This window comes from Lissotriton vulgaris, chromosome 1_1 (assembly GCF_964263255.1).
Source record: "Lissotriton vulgaris chromosome 1_1, aLisVul1.2, whole genome shotgun sequence".
NCBI classification, from domain to species: domain Eukaryota; kingdom Metazoa; phylum Chordata; class Amphibia; order Caudata; family Salamandridae; genus Lissotriton; species Lissotriton vulgaris.
The window spans coordinates 152,449,420-152,469,229 of record NC_141685.1 but is presented as its reverse complement, the minus strand read 5'-3'; the positions used below and the strand labels follow the sequence as shown (position 1 = coordinate 152,469,229).

General features: G+C 40.0%; 2 protein-coding genes across 2 annotated transcripts in view; one reads left to right on the top strand and one right to left on the bottom strand.

Annotated features, from left to right (window-relative positions):
• Positions 1-19,810, top strand: part of LOC147737899 (uncharacterized) — a 610,977-nt gene that overhangs the window by 367,793 nt on the left and 223,374 nt on the right. The window lies entirely within an intron of this gene.
• LOC147737902 (uncharacterized) overlaps positions 1-19,810 on the bottom strand; it is a 138,515-nt gene that overhangs the window by 24,251 nt on the left and 94,454 nt on the right. Inside the window, 3 exon segments of the mRNA XM_086924990.1 lie at positions 9,022-12,970; positions 13,372-14,882; positions 17,007-19,385. Coding sequence (XP_086781116.1) covers positions 9,022-12,970; positions 13,372-14,882; positions 17,007-19,385 — 7,839 coding nt within the window.

The window sequence follows — 19,810 nt, the reverse complement described above, 5'->3', positions numbered from 1 at the left end:
TTTGTTCCCCCTACTTCTAACCTTACATGTACCCCTAATCACCTGCCCAAACCTCTCCCTGCTGTTGCCTATGTGGTCCTCCGTCATCCCACAGACCATATTTTTGGCCGCTTTGAAACTGCCCATACAATAAAAATGCTGCAGTTGTAAATACATATCAACTACCATTTGTTGTGTTTGAAACATTTTATTGAATAGTGAAAGCTAATAAACATAAGCTCATTATTAAAGCAAAACAAAACATCAGTCGCCATACACATAAGAGACAAAAGTAGTACATAAAAATCAACATACTGTAACACAGCAAAGTCATGTAGAGCACAATTCCTAATTTCGGGCAATCTTTAAAGTTTAACAATAGAAACGTTCATATTGAACAGGAAAGGAAACAAAGAAGGTAGGATACAGTGATTTCATTAATGTAATGCTTCCTACATATAGAAAAACAAATACTAATTATTTAGCTCAAGCAATCAAGTCCTCACATTAAAATACTGAGATAAATATATTGAACAATGAACATTTCATATGTAATTAGAATTCAATTTGAATATTTTAACCTCCTCAGCATTATTTGACTCATGATTACAACCTGAATGCTTTCTGGAAAGGAACCACCTCATGGGGTTCAAAATCACATCTTTTCCAACAATAGGATTCAAATGATAAACTTGAATTTCAATTCAATTTATTTATTTAGGCCATTTTGGGGATCAACAATTTGAAATATATACAAAATCCATACACTTTTGTAAAATTGTCTCCTAAACTTGAATTCCATCCACTTTTTGATTAAACAGTTCCCATTCCAGCAAGCATCACAAGACCACTTGTTGTTATCTTCCCAATTAGTGATAATTTTTCGTCTGGCAATAACAATAAATATGTTTAGAATTTTACCTCCGAAAGCAAAAACATGACATTTCTGAATCATGGTGCACAATAAAATGTAGGGACAGAAGGACATCTTTTGGTGTAGCATTCATTAAGGTTTGACCAAGCTTGAAACTAGAATTCCTGATTTTTTGGACATTTAAATGTCATATTTTTTAAAGAGTTCTAACAGACCCAGCACGAGCTCCATGAAAAATAGAAGATGACTGAATTGTACTTAGAGAAAATGTGCTGATAAGTAATCTATTGATGTAAAATACAGTGGTCAGGTAATGCTTGAGGATCTAATCTATTCAGATTTTAACTCCATAGTTTGTTCAATAAATTGACTGAGCATAATACTTGAAGGTCCATCTCTCAGATCAGTTCTATTACAGTTTTAGTTGCGATAACACTAATACAGATCATTGATAAATAGATTTTAAAAGCCATGGGTGGAATTGATCCTTGGTCTAAATCTAGATTATTGTCTGCAATGGAAACCAGTACAAACAGATCAAATCTAAAATCATTGAATATGTTTATTATAGTGGTTTAGAGTAAACCCAGAAGACACACATTGTTCCTGAAACTCAGAAAATGTATCTAAAGATTATGATTACATCCTATTTGATGTCCAGAGACTGCTTTAGCTGCTTTCCTGTTTAAGTGACAACATTTGCAAATATATTTACCAAAACATTAACGCTGGATGTCAGAAATTCTGTCTTTAAGTATTGTGTAAGGGTTATGTGTGATGGTTTTTATTTGATCTGAAGCAACACTAACCCTAAATAGGTACATGCACCGGTTATCATTCAACTAACAATATTAGCAAACTTAATTTGGAGGGAATTGAGAAAAATTGCCTTATGTTTTATTGTTAAAAAATATCTACTGGTTCAGTAATTCACAGAGTTTGCAAATGCTAAACCCCTTTTTGAAATGTACTAAGCCCATTTAACAATTCAGAATTTGGAAGGGGAATGTTAATATTTTCCCTTCTGAATATTTAATACATTGTTAAGGTATGTATTGAGCTTTGAAACCATATGTGGACTGAAAAACAGTAACAGGAGGTAGTAACCCAAGGGGACATTTGTGAATCTGAAAGAAAAATGGGCTGCATTATTAAATGCCTTTATTTAAAAGCTATCACAGACAAAGTAGTGTGCTGACTCTACAAGCAACCACGTTTTACCAAATGGATTATTAGTACATGAACCTCAGTATTTCCTATATTGCTGAAATTTAGTCTCTAATATTTTTGTAATGTTGTGTAAATATTTGTTCCTGTTAGTTCAGAATTTCAATATTGTCATGAAATGTACCTATTCTTTTTGTGAAACATATTGAAATATCTTTATCACAATTATTGGGACATTCTAAAAAGTGTTTTCACTCTCTAACTTGAAGCTTCCCAAGAAAAATACTGACGCCAGTTCCTGGTTTCTCCTAGATCATTTAGCTTTCTCACTAAAAGAAGCACAATATTGATTTGAGAGAGGTGATTATTGTAATCATACGCACAGGGGTTAGTTTAGAAAAGACCAATTCCTTAATCTTTCGAAATAATACTTGAAAAAGTTTATGTTCAATAATTTCAGATAACTTACTGATAAAGATATCAGATAAAGATCCCCAAATTTCTTATACCTTGTGGTATCAAAAATATGCTAGAATTAACATTCTAGTTATATTTGCGATGATCAACTTTCTGTTATTTTAACACATTTTGTCAGTGCACAGAGTATTTTCCCTACATAGATCACATTTCATGCAATGGTCTGTGCTTGAACATACAATGAAGGGGTAAAAATGCATTTCTACCACAATCAAGAAACCCTTGGGTCTCTGAGGATTACTGTTGCAAATGAAGACCTAGCTAAGATGAAATATCCCTTTAAAAGGACAATTTCCCTCACCCACCATAGTTGGCATGCTTCCTTATTGGGAATCTCCTTGCACCATGAAACAACCCCCTCACTGAGAGGGAGGAGTTCAGGCATATTTTGTTATAGAGAAAGGTATACTAAATACAACAATAATGAGCTCAGGGTAGTGGGGGCAGCAGAGTGAAAGTTAAAACTTGCTAAAGGGTATGTGGTTTCCATTATTTGTACAACCCTGGGCCAGGATTAAAAATAGGACACTGTGGGAGAAATATATATGCACTGTTAGAGTCAATAAGAGGTCAACATGTTTCAGCCGATTAACCCTCCAAATAGGTGTTTACGGCATTCTTCAGGACTTAATCAAAAGTTCTGCCGCTCAATGTACTCAATCAATAACAAGCATTGTCATAGCCAATAGGTCTCGCCTTTGGGTCCTTATAAGTGTTTAGCCATGCATATTCAGTAACAATGTGAAATAATTACTATTAAAAAAAGAAGACTATAAAGTAACTAAGCTAGACGTGACTTTATAACTGTTTAATCAAACGTTTCTGGAGGTTTAGTATATATAAACAACTCCTTTTTTCTATGGTGTGTCATATAAAGTTGATGCTTTAAATTTTGGTGAGAGTACACAACGTCAAAAAATTCAATACTGCTTTTATATTAATATACCTTAGAAAGCTTGAAGTGTAAGACAATTCTAAGTGGCATTTGGTTATGAGTAGGCGCTAATGACTATTTCCGGATGACAATGTAAATAGCATTTTTTGTATAAGATGTGTTAAAAGTATGGGTAGGGAAAATGGCTATTTTGGCCAAAGGCTGCCTTTCTATATGCATGCTAGTTTTAATTTGTAAACAGAATCACAATTTGTTATGTGGTACACTGTAATGTTAGATGAATCTGTTTTACCCTTCTGATAAGCAAGGGATGACGATGAACCGTTTTGTCGTCCCTGGTTTTAAATGGATTCAGGTTGGAACAGAAGAGGTGTTGGTTGACTTTACCTCAGAAAATGGTTGTTTCCCGCATGCTGCTTTCATGCGACTTAAATCCCTTCAGAGGAAGAGGCGGTTGCATGCCTGCATATATGGCCAGATCATTACTTGGCTGTTTCGGTTCTCCTGATAACTGCTGTTTGTCACAGTTCAAACAGAGGCCTGAGGGGCCCACAGAACAATGATTATTGCTGTTTTTCACAGTCCAAATAAACGGCAGAGGTCACATTTCCTTTCTTGCCTTGGGGCCCACGGCACACTGCCTAGGCCACTGGTTAAGGATGCAGTGGGGAAGAAGTGGCGAGACAGGTGGATTATCTAAACAGCTCGACAATGACTTCATGCCTGGGTATTAAAGTATTCATTACAATTAAAGACTGAAGCAGGAATAGATATCATAATATAGGAAGGCCTATGTACAAATGCAGCTCGATTAGCAGCTGCCTTCAACTTCTCACCTCTCCTAATTTACAGTTTTATATTAGATGCAGACATAAATCGTGACCTATGAATATGTTTATCTATCTTTAGGTTCAAATGACCCATCTTTTCTATATGCACGTATCAGACAGGTCGGAAACGCCTAATGGCTTTAAACTTGATAAAGCCACATTAATCACTGGTCTTGAAATATAAATGGCAGCATTAGGCACGCAGAGGTGTAATCTACGTAATCTCATTATGTTCAGGGTACGGGAGAGTATTTAGGGCATAAAGCACTTTGACAAAAACATTTCTGCCACCATAGAAATTCAATCTTCCTTGTCCTACCCTAGTATACAAGTAGTACCACATTCTTTGTATACCTGAATTAAATAGGCACACAAAATAGTACCATATTTAAAGTCCCAGTTCAGAATTACATGGAAGGTGCACTGTCCCAGACTACACAAAGGTGCAGTTTTCAGTGGGTGCTCTCACCCACACAGGGGGGAGCACACCAGATTATGCTGGAAAAAACATGTGGTGCCCCAACGTAGGCGCAGTTGTAAACCACCAGTCTGCTTACATAGTAAAGCGTCTAGCAGCTATTAAGTTAGGTGGCACGTTTCCCCTGCAGGTGGTTGGGGTCTGTCACCATCCTGTCAGGTGGGGGGTATACAATCAGTGCGCCTCCTGACTGCTTGTTTGCCTTTTCGCCCGTGTCAATAATACAGTGCAGTCCTTGGAGGAGTAGTCAATTTGTATTCATGAAAGACACTTGTGTTTCTCGGATGTGTAATCCCCAGATGATGCCTGAACTGTTCCCCAATGGGCTATTTGTACATCATATTGAATTGCATGGTCTTATGAGGACTTTTAATAATAATAAAAAATATTTAGTGGAGTGTTTATTGCCCTCTATGTCACTCTACCTCTAAGCACCGAATACAGCTTGTACAGTTCTTACTGTCGACTGCTCACTTACATTATGCTTATTATGCTTAATATAAATAGTGCACAATTTAGGCGTTTGTGTCTGCCTACAACGTGGACCTGATACAAATAGCAGTACCTACAAGGTGGATGGTACAATTCAAAAAGAGTCTAAGATACTCCAGCACAGATGACTTTGCATCAACATTACGGGGCATCAGTCTTGATGGCAAGCCAACTTAAAACTTAGCAGTATTGTATACATTATTATCAGAGACTATACTTGCCTCTTGGATACAACTTTATAACGGAATTTTATTAATTTGTGTACAGTTGTGTGTATACAATAAAACAACCTCCCCACCATAATTGATCTGTCTATTCATCTTTTTGGGATCTGGAGTAGCATGCTACTCGCCGAAAAGCACTTCAACACTTCATCAGGGGTAGCAAGCGCTATATAAATGCAAAACTTTCCCTCTTCTATCCCCCACAATCTTTTTTAACCCAACTAACAAACCAACATGTCCAGCTCTCATATGCATTTTATATTTCCCTATACTAATTCACCACTAATCATTTTTGGATCCTAGAGTAGTGTGCTACTCGCCGAAAAAGCGCTTCAAAGTTCGTATGGGGTAGTAAGTGTTATGTAAATCTAAATACATTACAATTACTGTTTACATCGGGCTGCACTAACACGAGGATAGAAGTAGAGTGCGGATTAGAGTTTATCTGCCCAGAACAAAGCATACTACAGAAAGTGTGTGAACAGTCTATATGTTGTGCACCTGGCAGAGAAAAACACAGCAGAGGTGGGAAGAAGGTAGGTAATCTGATGGTCAGACCTATGTGGAAAGAGGCAATCACTTTGGGCAGAAAAAAGGGCTTACACGGAGGAATACTTTGTTTGGATGGACAGCAAGAAAGGGAGGTCTGGAGGATAAACCTGAAGCTCACTCATCCTGCAAGCAGAGGTGATGGCAAGCAAAAAAGCAGTCTTCAAAGGAGGCGAAGAGGACAATTATGTAGGCGCTTAAAGAGACCCAGCACGACCTTCGAGTGAAGATGCCATTTGTGATCCATCATGCACTGGCGACTGAGTTTGTCCGTCCTTGCGTTCAGTGAACCTGTTAAGTGTTGAACCACCAGAGATATACCCTGATGTTCCAGCCATGTCCAAAGGCGAAGAGCCTCTTGACATACGGTCCACGACCCCACCCTGCCCTGTTTGTTGCAGTACCACATGGTGGTGGTGTTGTCCGTGAACACCTGCACCACTCTTCCTTTGACAGAAAGAAGGAATGCCTTCAGTGCAAGACGAATCGCCTGGAGCTCCAGAGGGTTGATGTGGTGCCTGGACTCCGCCAGAGACCAGAGGTCTTTGATCTCCACCATTCCCATATGGCGGCCCCAACCCAGGAGTGACGCATCTGTCACTACTGTGAACTCAGGTTGGGGAAGGTAGAGGGATCTGCTGTTGACCCAATCCTGGTTCGTGAACCACCACTGCAACTGACTTGCAGTCCCCTCCGAAATCTGAACGTCATCGGAAAGATTCCCCTGGTGCTGCGCCCACTGAAACTTCAGGTTGCACTGCAGAGCACGTATATACCATCTGGCATGATGCACCAGCTGGATGCAGGAGGCCATGAGGCCCAGCAGCCTCAGGGTCATTCTCACCGAACACCGGGATGGAGGCTGAAACATCGGTGTCATATCCCGAATATCCTGGACTTGCTGCTAGGGAGGATAGACCCAAAACTATGCTGTGTCTAGAACCGCTCCGATGAAAAGGAGCTTATCGGATGGAATCAGGTGAGATTTCAGCACGTTAACTGAGCACCCCAGCAAATGCAGGAAGTCCGTTGTAGTCTGGAGGTGGGAGCCTTCAACAGCCAGTCGTCGGGATAGGGGAAGACTGGAACCCCTGATCTGCGCAGATGAGCTGCGACCACCACCATCACGTTCGTGAACACCCGGGGGATGGGGGGGGCTGGTAAGGTTAAAGGGGAGCGTGGTAAACTGAAAATGTGTGTGGCCTACCGTGAACCGTAGGTACTGCCGGTGGGCAGGCAAGACGGGGATGTGAAAGTAAGTGTCCTGCAAGTCCAACGCTACCATCAAATCTCCAGGTTTGAAGGCAGATAAGACGTGAGCCAAGGTTAACAACTTGAACTTCTCCTTTAGGAGAAAGCGGTTGATGTCCCTGAGGACTAAGCTTGGATGCAGGCCTTTGTCATTCTTGGGTACCAAGAAGTAGTGGGAGTAGCAACCCCGACCTACTTCTGGCACAGGGACGCGTTTGACAAAGAGATCCATAACTTCCTGGAAAAGAAGGGCCAAATGATCCTCCGACATGGGATGAAATCACCACAAACTGCATGACCCTTACGCACTCCGCTGCTTGCGGAACTCCGCATAGACCGCCAGAGTTTTTTTGTCAATTTGCGGAGTTCCTCACTGAGGAACTCCGCATAGGCTTAATCTTATCATGAAAAAATAGATATCAATCATATGTTAAGAAACAAGGGTGAGTAGAAACCTTTTGGGTGGAGTAAAATTTAAGACATTATTATTGTGATTTTTTGGGCAATTAGTTGATTTTTGCAAACACTAACACTTCTGTGTAAAGTAAAGACCTTGAGAGTTTTGTAACTCTCAAATACTCAAATTGTGGATTCTGTTGCAATGAAAAATATTTCCAGGCCGGAAATTTCTTTGGAGGTTGCATGCGGGCAGCCTAAGATATCCTGCAAGAGTTTCTTGATGAATTCTATTGCAACTACAATATGTGCTCTCTCATGTAAAGTCAGGTTGTCAGAAGCTTTTCTGCAACTCAAGATACGCCTTACTTTTCACCTGGTGTGGATGCATTTCTCATGTTTAGTGATATCTCCTTTCTGAGTATAACGTTTCTGGCTTTCCCCTCCTGTATATGGCTTTAGTCCAGTGTGAATTCTCTCATGTCAAATGACATTGTATTCAAGACTAAACCTTATCTGACATTCAGAACACACATAAGGCTTTTTTCCCCCGTGTGAGTTCGCTCATGTCAAGTGAGAAGTAATTTGTACCCAAAACTTTGCTTGCATTTCGAGCACTCATAAGGTTTTTCCCCAGAGTGAGATCGCTCATAAAGCATAACACTGTCTTTCAGATTCAACCTTTTATGGCATAAGGTTTTTCTCTAGTGTAGAGTTTTTCATGGTGAAATAGCGTTTTTTTCTGCAGCTTTTCTGGCATTCAGAGCACTCATAAGGTTTTTCATCAGTATGGAGTCGCTTATGGTTAGTGAGGCTGTGCCTATCAAATAGGAATTACTGGCATTCACAGAAATTGGTAATGTTTTACCCCTGTGTGCGTCTGCTCATGTAGAGTGAGATTGAGTTTAAAATGTATGCTTTTCTGGCATTCAGAGAACTGATTATTTTGATGGTGTGTTTTCTTATGGCGCTTGTAACCATCTCTACCTCTGAATCTTGTCTGACATTTAGAGCACTGATAATTTTTTTTCTCCATTGTGGATTTTCACATGTTCAGTGAGATGAGATTTTTGTCTGAAACATTTTTGGCATTCGGAGCACTGATAAGGTTTTTCCCCAGTGTGGGTTCTTATATGCTGAGTGAGACAGCTTTTTGCACTGAAACATATCTGGCATTCAGAGCACTGATAAGGTTTTTCCCCAGTGTGGATTCTTATATGCTCAGTGAGATTGCTTTTTTGACTGAAACATATCTGGCATTCAGAGCACTGATAAGGTTTTTCCCCAGTGTGGATTCTTATATGCTGAGTGAGATCGCTTTTTGCACTGAAACATATCTGGCATTCAGTGCACCGATAAGGTTTTTCCCCAGTGTGGATTCTTATATGCTGAGTGAGACTGCTTTTTGCACTGAAACATATCTGGCATTCAGAGCACTGATAAGGTTTTTCCCCAGTGTGGATTCTTATATGCTGAGTGAGACTGCTTTTTGCACTGAAACATATCTGGCATTCAGAGCACTGATAAGGTTTTTCCCCAGTGTGGATTCTTATATGCTCAGTGAGATCGCTTTTTTGACTGAAACATATGTGGCATTCAGAGCACTGATAAGGTTTTTCCCCAGTGTGGATTCTTATATGCTCAGTGAGATCGCTTTTTTGACTGAAACATATGTGGCATTCAGAGCACTGATAAGGTTTTTCCCCAGTGTGGATTCTTATATGCTCAGTGAGATCGCTTTTTTGACTGAAACATATCTGGCATTCAGAGCACTGATAAGGTTTTTCCCCAGTGTGGATTCTTATATGCTCAGTGAGATCGCTTTTTTGACTGAAACATATGTGGCATTCAGAGCACTGATAAGGTTTTTCCCCAGTGTGGATTCTTATATGCTCAGTGAGATCGCTTTTTTGACTGAAACATATGTGGCATTCAGAGCACTGATAAGGTTTTTCCCCAGTGTGGATTCTTATATGCTCAGTGAGATCGCTTTTTTGACTGAAACATATGTGGCATTCAGAGCACTGATAAGGTTTTTCCCCAGTGTGGATTCTTATATGCTCAGTGAGATCGCTTTTTTGACTGAAACATATGTGGCATTCAGAGCACTGATAAGGTTTTTCCCCAGTGTGGATTCTTATATGCTCAGTGAGATCGCTTTTTTGACTGAAACATATGTGGCATTCAGAGCACTGATAAGGTTTTTCCCCAGTGTGGATTCTTATATGCTCAGTGAGATCGCTTTTTTGACTGAAACATATCTGGCATTCAGAGCACTGATAAGGTTTTTCCCCAGTGTGGATTCTTATATGCTCAGTGAGATCGCTTTTTTGACTGAAACATATCTGGCATTCAGAGCACTGATAAGGTTTTTCCCCAGTGTGGATTCTTATATGCTCAGTGAGATCGCTTTTTTGACTGAAACATATCTGGCATTCAGAGCACTGATAAGGTTTTTCCCCAGTGTGGATTCTTATATGCTCAGTGAGATCGCTTTTTTGACTGAAACATATGTGGCATTCAGAGCACTGATAAGGTTTTTCCCCAGTGTGGATTCTTATATGCTCAGTGAGATCGCTTTTTTGACTGAAACATATGTGGCATTCAGAGCACTGATAAGGTTTTTCCCCAGTGTGGATTCTTATATGCTCAGTGAGATCGCTTTTTTGACTGAAACATATGTGGCATTCAGAACACTGATAAGGTTTTTCCCCAGTGTGGATTCTTATATGCTGAGTGAGACTGCTTTTTGCACTGAAACATATCTGGCATTCAGAGCACTGATAAGGTTTTTCCCCAGTGTGGATTCTTATATGCTCAGTGAGATTGCTTTTTTGAATGAAACATATCTGGCATTCAGAGCACTGATAAGGTTTTTCCCCAGTGTGGATTCTTATATGCTGAGTGAGACTGCTTTTTGCACTGAAACATATCTGGCATTCAGAGCGCTGATAAGGTTTTTCCCCAGTGTGGATTCTTATATGCTCAGTGAGATTGCTTTTTTGAATGAAACATATCTGGCATTCAGAGCACTGATAAGGTTTTTCCCCAGTGTGGATTCTTATATGCTCAGTGAGACTGCTTTTTGCACTGAAACATATCTGGCATTCAGAGCACTGATAAGGTTTTTCCCCAGTGTGGATTCTTATATGCTGAGTGAGACTGCTTTTTGCACTGAAACATATCTGGCATTCAGAGCACTGATAAGGTTTTTCCCCAGTGTGGATTCTTATATGCTCAGTGAGATCGCTTTTTTGACTGTAACATATGTGCCATTCAGAGCACTTATAAGGTTTTTCCCCAGTGTGGATTCTTATATGCTCAGTGAGATCGCTTTTTTGACTGAAACATATGTGGCATTCAGAGCACTGATAAGGTTTTTCCCCAGTGTGGGTTCTTATATGCTCAGTGAGATCGCTTTTTTGACTGAAACATATCTGGCATTCAGAGCACTGATAAGGTTTTTCCCCAGTGTGGATTCTTATATGCTCAGTGAGATCGCTTTTTTGACTGAAACATATCTGGCATTCAGAGCACTGATAAGGTTTTTCCCCAGTGTGGATTCTTATATGCTCAGTGAGATTGCTTTTTTGACTGAAACATATCTGGCATTCAGAGCACTGATAAGGTTTTTCCCCAGTGTGGATTCTTATATGCTCAGTGAGATTGCTTTTTTGACTGAAACATATGTGGCATTCATAGCACTGATAAGGTTTTTCCCCAGTGTGGATTCTTATATGCTGAGTGAGACTGCTTTTTTGAATGAAACATATCTGGCATTCAGAGCACTGATAAGGTTTTTCCCCAGTGTGGATTCTTATATGCTCAGTGAGATCGCTTTTTGCACTGAAACATATCTGGCATTCAGAGCACTGATAAGGTTTTTCCCCAGTGTAGGTTCTTATATGCTCAGTGAGACTGCTTTTTGCACTGAAACATATGTGGCATTCAGAGCACTGATAAGGTTTTTCCCCAGTGTGGATTCTTATATGCTCAGTGAGACTGCTTTTTGCACTGAAACATATCTGGCATTCAGAGCACTGATAAGGTTTTTCCCCAGTGTGGATTCTTATATGCTCAGTGAGATTGCTTTTTGCACTGAAACATATCTGGCATTCAGAGCACTGATAAGGTTTTTCCCCAGTGTGGATTCTTATATGCTCAGTGAGATTGCTTTTTTGACTGAAACATATCTGGCATTCAGAGCACTGATAAGGTTTTTACCCAGTGTGGATTCTTATATGCTCAGTGAGATCGCTTTTTGCACTGAAACATATCTGGCATTCAGAGCACTGATAAGGTTTTTCCCCAGTGTGGATTCTTATATGCTGAGTGAGACTGCTTTTTGCACTGAAACATATGTGGCATTCAGAGCACTGATAAGGTTTTTCCCCAGTGTGGATTCTTATATGCTGAGTGAGACTGCTTTTTGCACTGAAACATATGTGGCATTCAGAGCACTGATAAGGTTTTTCCCCAGTGTAGGTTCTTATATGCTGAGTGAGACTGCTTTTTTGACTGAAACATATCTGGCATTCAGAGCACTGATAAGGTTTTTCCCCAGTGTGGATTCTTATATGCTCAGTGAGACTGCTTTTTGCACTGAAACATATCTGGCATTCAGAGCACTGATAAGGTTTTTCCCCAGTGTGGATTCTTATATGCTCAGTGAGATCGCTTTTTTGACTGAAACATATCTGGCATTCAGAGCACTGATAAGGTTTTTACCCAGTGTGGATTCTTATATGCTCAGTGAGATCGCTTTTTGCACTGAAACATATCTGGCATTCAGAGCACTGATAAGGTTTTTCCCCAGTGTGGATTCTTATATGCTCAGTGAGATTGCTTTTTTGACTGAAACATATCTGGCATTCAGAGCACTGATAAGGTTTTTACCCAGTGTGGATTCTTATATGCTCAGTGAGATCGCTTTTTGCACTGAAACATATCTGGCATTCAGAGCACTGATAAGGTTTTTCCCCAGTGTGGATTCTTATATGCTCAGTGAGATCGCTTTTTTGACTGAAACATATGTGGCATTCAGAGCACTGATAAGGTTTTTCCCCAGTGTGGATTCTTATATGCTCAGTGAGATCGCTTTTTTGACTGAAACCTATGTGGCATTCAGGGCACTGATAAGGTTTTTCCCCAGTGTGGATTCTTATATGCTCAGTGAGATCGCTTTTTGCACTGAAACATATGTGGCATTCAGAGCACTGATAAGGTTTTTCCCCAGTGTGGATTCTTATATGCTCAGTGAGATTGCTTTTTTGACTGAAACATATCTGGCATTCAGAGCACTGATAAGGTTTTTCCCCAGTGTGGATTCTTATATGCTCAGTGAGATCGCTTTTTTGACTGAAACATATGTGGCATTCAGAGCACTGATAAGGTTTTTCCTCAGTGTGGGTTCTTATATGCTCAGTGAGATTGCTTTTTTGAATGAAACATATCTGGCATTCAGAGCACTGATAAGGTTTTTCCCCAGTGTGGATTCTTATATGCTCAGTGAGATCGCTTTTTTGTCAATGAAACATATCTGGCATTCAGAGCACTGATAAGGTTTTTACCCAGTGTGGATTCTTATATGCTCAGTGAGATCGCTTTTTGCACTGAAACATATCTGGCATTCAGAGCACTGATAAGGTTTTTCCCCAGTGTGGATTCTTATATGCTCAGTGAGATCGCTTTTTTGACTGAAACATATCTGGCATTCAGAGCACTGATAAGGTTTTTCCCCAGTGTGGATTCTTATATGCTCAGTGAGATTGCTTTTTTGAATGAAACATATCTGGCATTCAGAGCACTGATAAGGTTTTTCCCGAGTGTGGATTCTTATATGCTCAGTGAGATCGCTTTTTTGACTGAAACATATCTGGCATTCAGAGCACTGATAAGGTTTTTCCCCAGTGTGGATTCTTATATGCTGAGTGAGACTGCTTTTTGCACTGAAACATATCTGGCATTCAGAGCACTGATAAGGTTTTTACCCAGTGTGGATTTGTATATGCTTAGTGAGACTGCTTTTTTGAATGAAACATATCTGGCATTCAGAGCACTGATAAGGTTTTTCCCCAGTGTGGATTCTTATATGCTGAGTGAGACTGCTTTTTTGACTGAAACATATCTGGCATTCAGAGCACTGATAAGGTTTTTCCCCAGTGTGGATTCTTATATGCTCAGTGAGACTGCTTTTTGCACTGAAACATATCTGGCATTCAGAGCACTGATAAGGTTTTTCCCCAGTGTGGATTCTTATATGCTCAGTGAGACTGCTTTTTGCACTGAAACATATCTGGCATTCAGAGCACTGATAAGGTTTTTCCCCAGTGTGGATTCTTATATGCTCAGTGAGATTGCTTTTTTGACTGAAACATATCTGGCATTCAGAGCACTGATAAGGTTTTTACCCAGTGTGGATTCTTATATGCTCAGTGAGATCGCTTTTTGCACTGAAACATATCTGGCATTCAGAGCACTGATAAGGTTTTTCCCCAGTGTGGATTCTTATATGCTCAGTGAGATCGCTTTTTTGACTGAAACATATGTGGCATTCAGAGCACTGATAAGGTTTTTCCCCAGTGTGGATTCTTATATGCTCAGTGAGATTGCATTTTTGACTGAAACATATGTGGCATTCAGAACACTGATAAGGTTTTTACCCAGTGTGGATTCTTATATGCTCAGTGAGATCGCTTTTTGCACTGAAACATATCTGGCATTCAGAGCACTGATAAGGTTTTTCCCCAGTGTGGATTCTTATATGCTCAGTGAGATCGCTTTTTTGACTGAAACATATCTGGCATTCAGAGCACTGATAAGGTTTTTCCCCAGTGTGGATTCTTATATGCTCAGTGAGATCGCTTTTTTGACTGAAACATATGTGGCATTCAGAACACTGATAAGGTTTTTCCCCAGTGTGGATTCTTATATGCTGAGTGAGACTGCTTTTTGCACTGAAACATATCTGGCATTCAGAGCACTGATAAGGTTTTTCCCCAGTGTGGATTCTTATATGCTCAGTGAGATCGCTTTTTTGACTGAAACATATGTGGCATTCAGAGCACTGATAAGGTTTTTCCCCAGTGTGGATTCTTATATGCTCAGTGAGATCGCTTTTTTGAATGAAACATATCTGGCATTCAGAGCACTGATAAGGTTTTTCCCCAGTGTGGGTTCTTATATGCTCAGTGAGATGGCTTTTTTGAATGAAACATATCTGGCATTCAGAGCACTGATAAGGTTTTTCCCCAGTGTGGGTTCTTATATGCTGAGTGAGATTGCTTTTTTGAATGAAACATATCTGGCATTCAGAGCACTGATAAGGTTTTTCCCCAGTGTGGATTCTTATATGCTGAGTGAGACTGCTTTTTGCACTGAAACATATCTGGCATTCAGAGCACTGATAAGGTTTTTCCCCAGTGTGGATTCTTATATGCTGAGTGAGACTGCTTTTTGCACTGAAACATATCTGGCATTCAGAGCACTGATAAGGTTTTTCCCCAGTGTGGATTCTTATATGCTGAGTGAGACTGCTTTTTGCACTGAAACATATCTGGCATTCAGAGCACTGATAAGGTTTTTCCCCAGTGTGGATTCTTATATGCTGAGTGAGACTGCTTTTTGCACTGAAACATATCTGGCATTCAGAGCACTGATAAGGTTTTTCCCCAGTGTGGATTCTTATATGCTGAGTGAGATCGCTTTTTTGAATGAAACATATCTGGCATTCAGAGCACTGATAAGGTTTTTACCCAGTGTGGATTCTTATATGCTCAGTGAGATTGCTTTTTTGAATGAAACATATCTGGCATTCAGAGCACTGATAAGGTTTTTCCCCAGTGTGGATTCTTATATGCTGAGTGAGACTGCTTTTTGCACTGAAACATATCTGGCATTCAGAGCACTGATAAGGTTTTTCCCCAGTGTGGATTCTTATATGCTCAGTGAGACTGCTTTTTGCACTGAAACATATCTGGCATTCAGAGCACTGATAAGGTTTTTCCCCAGTGTGGATTCTTATATGCTGAGTGAGATCGCTTTTTTGAATGAAACATATCTGGCATTCAGAGCACTGATAAGGTTTTTACCCAGTGTGGATTCTTATATGCTCAGTGAGATTGCTTTTTTTCACTGAAACATATCTGGCATTCAGAGCACTGATAAGGTTTTTCCCCAGTGTGGATTCTTATATGCTCAGTGAGATCGCTTTTTTGTCAATGAAACATATCTGGCATTCAGAGCACTGATAAGGTTTTTCCCCAGTGTGGATTCTTATATGCTCAGTGAGATTGCTTTTTTGACTGAAACATATCTGGCATTCAGAGCACTGATAAGGTTTTTCCCCAGTGTGGATTCTTATATGCTCAGTGAGATGGCTTTTTTGAATGAAACATATGTGGCATTCATAGCACTGATAAGGTTTTTCCTCAGTGTGGGTTCTTATATGCTCAGTGAGATCGCTTTTTGCACTGAAACACATGTGGCATTCAGAGCACTGATAAGGTTTTTCCCCAGTGTGGATTCTTATATGCTCAGTGAGATGGCTTTTTTGAATGAAACATATCTGGCATTCAGAGCACTGATAAGGTTTTTCCCCAGTGTGGATTCTTATATGCTCAGTGAGATTGCTTTTTTGACTGAAACATATCTGGCATTCAGAGCACTGATAAGGTTTTTCCCCAGTGTGGATTCTTATATGCTCAGTGAGATTGCTTTTTTGACTGAAACATATCTGGCATTCAGAGCACTGATAAGGTTTTTACCCAGTGTGGATTCTTATATGCTCAGTGAGATCGCTTTTTGCACTGAAACATATCTGGCATTCAGAGCACTGATAAGGTTTTTCCCCAGTGTGGATTCTTATATGCTCAGTGAGATGGCTTTTTTGAATGAAACATATGTGGCATTCAGAGCACTGATAAGGTTTTTCCCCAGTGTGGATTCTTATATGCTCAGTGAGATTGCTTTTTTGACTGAAACATATCTGGCATTCAGAGCACTGATAAGGTTTTTCCCCAGTGTGGATTCTTATATGCTCAGTGAGATTGCTTTTTTGACTGAAACATATCTGGCATTCAGAGCACTGATAAGGTTTTTCCCCAGTGTGGATTCTTATATGCTGAGTGAGACTGCTTTTTTCACTGAAACATCTGTGGCATTCAGAGCATTGATAAGGTTTTTCCTCAGTGTGGGTTCTTATATGGTAAGTGAGACTGCTTTTTTGAATGAAACATATCTGGCATTCAGAGCACTGATAAGGTTTTTCCCCAGTGTGGATTCTTATATGCTCAGTGAGATGGCTTTTTTGAATGAAACATATGTGGCATTCATAGCACTGATAAGGTTTTTCCTCAGTGTGGGTTCTTATATGCTCAGTGAGATCGCTTTTTGCACTGAAACATATCTGGCATTCAGAGCACTGATAAGGTTTTTCCCCAGTGTGGATTCTTATATGCTCAGTGAGATTGCTTTTTTGACTGAAACATATGTGGCATTCAGAGCACTGATAAGGTTTTTCCCCAGTGTGGATTCTTATATGCTCAGTGAGATGGCTTTTTTGAATGAAACATATCTGGCATTCAGAGCACTGATAAGGTTTTTCCCCAGTGTGGATTCTTATATGCTCAGTGAGATCGCTTTTTTGACTGAAACATATGTGGCATTCAGAGCACTGATAAGGTTTTTCCCCAGTGTGGGTTCTTATATGCTCAGTGAGATCGCTTTTTTGACTGAAACATATCTGGCATTCAGAGCACTGATAAGGTTTTTCCTCAGTGTGGGTTCTTATATGCTCAGTGAGATCGCTTTTTGCACTGAAACATATCTGGCATTCAGAGCACTGATAAGGTTTTTCCCCAGTGTGGATTCTTATATGCTCAGTGAGATTGCTTTTTTGACTGAAACATATGTGGCATTCAGAGCACTGATAAGGTTTTTCCCCAGTGTGGATTCTTATATGCTCAGTGAGATGGCTTTTTTGAATGAAACATATCTGGCATTCAGAGCACTGATAAGGTTTTTCCCCAGAGTGGATTCTTATATGCTCAGTGAGATCGCTTTTTTGACTGAAACATATGTGGCATTCAGAGCACTGATAAGGTTTTTCCCCAGTGTGGGTTCTTATATGCTCAGTGAGATCGCTTTTTTGACTGAAACATATCTGGCATTCAGAGCACTGATAAGGTTTTTCCCCAGTGTGGATTCTTATATGCTGAGTGAGACTGCTTTTTTGAATGAAACATATCTGGCATTCAGAGCACTGATAAGGTTTTTCCCCAGTGTGGATTCTTATATGCTCAGTGAGATCGCTTTTTGCACTGAAACATATCTGGCATTCAGAGCACTGATAAGGTTTTTCCCCAGTGTAGGTTCTTATATGCTCAGTGAGATTGCTTTTTTGACTGAAACATATCTGGCATTCAGAGCACTGATAAGGTTTTTCCCCAGTGTGGATTCTTATATGCTCAGTGAGATCGCTTTTTGCACTGAAACATATCTGGCATTCAGAGCACTGATAAGGTTTTTCCCCAGTGTGGATTCTTATATGCTCAGTGAGACTGCTTTTTGCACTGAAACATATCTGGCATTCAGAGCACTGATAAGGTTTTTCCCCAGTGTGGATTCTTATATGCTGAGTGAGATCGCTTTTTTGACTGAAACATATCTGGCATTCAGAGCACTGATAAGGTTTTTCCCCAGTGTGGATTCTTATATGCTCAGTGAGATTGCTTTTTTGACTGAAACATATCTGGCATTCAGAGCACTGATAAGGTTTTTCCCCAGTGTGGATTCTTATATGCTCAGTGAGATTGCTTTTTTGACTGAAACATATGTGGCATTCATAGCACTGATAAGGTTTTTCCCCAGTGTGGATTCTTATATGCTGAGTGAGACTGCTTTTTTGAATGAAACATATCTGGCATTCAGAGCACTGATAAGGTTTTTCCCCAGTGTGGATTCTTATATGCTCAGTGAGATCGCTTTTTGCACTGAAACATATCTGGCATTCAGAGCACTGATAAGGTTTTTCCCCAGTGTAGGTTCTTATATGCTCAGTGAGACTGCTTTTTGCACTGAAACATATGTGGCATTCAGAGCACTGATAAGGTTTTTCCCCAGTGTGGATTCTTATATGCTCAGTGAGACTGCTTTTTGCACTGAAACATATCTGGCATTCAGAGCACTGATAAGGTTTTTCCCCAGTGTGGATTCTTATATGCTCAGTGAGATTGCTTTTTGCACTGAAACATATCTGGCATTCAGAGCACTGATAAGGTTTTTCCCCAGTGTGGATTCTTATATGCTCAGTGAGATTGCTTTTTTGACTGAAACATATCTGGCATTCAGAGCACTGATAAGGTTTTTACCCAGTGTGGATTCTTATATGCTCAGTGAGATCGCTTTTTGCACTGAAACATATCTGGCATTCAGAGCACTGATAAGGTTTTTCCCCAGTGTGGATTCTTATATGCTGAGTGAGACTGCTTTTTGCACTGAAACATATGTGGCATTCAGAGCACTGATAAGGTTTTTCCCCAGTGTGGATTCTTATATGCTGAGTGAGACTGCTTTTTGCACTGAAACATATGTGGCATTCAGAGCACTGATAAGGTTTTTCCCCAGTGTAGGTTCTTATATGCTGAGTGAGACTGCTTTTTTGACTGAAACATATCTGGCATTCAGAGCACTGATAAGGTTTTTCCCCAGTGTGGATTCTTATATGCTCAGTGAGACTGCTTTTTGCACTGAAACATATCTGGCATTCAGAGCACTGATAAGGTTTTTCCCCAGTGTGGATTCTTATATGCTCAGTGAGATTGCTTTTTTGACTGAAACATATCTGGCATTCAGAGCACTGATAAGGTTTTTACACAGTGTGGATTCTTATATGCTCAGTGAGATCGCTTTTTGCACTGAAACATATCTGGCATTCAGAGCACTGATAAGGTTTTTCCCCAGTGTGGATTCTTATATGCTCAGTGAGATCGCTTTTTTGACTGAAACATATGTGGCATTCAGAGCACTGATAAGGTTTTTACCCAGTGTGGATTCTTATATGCTCAGTGAGATTGCTTTTTTGAATGAAACATATCTGGCATTCAGAGCACTGATAAGGTTTTTCCCGAGTGTGGATTCTTATATGCTCAGTGAGATCGCTTTTTTGACTGAAACATATCTGGCATTCAGAGCACTGAT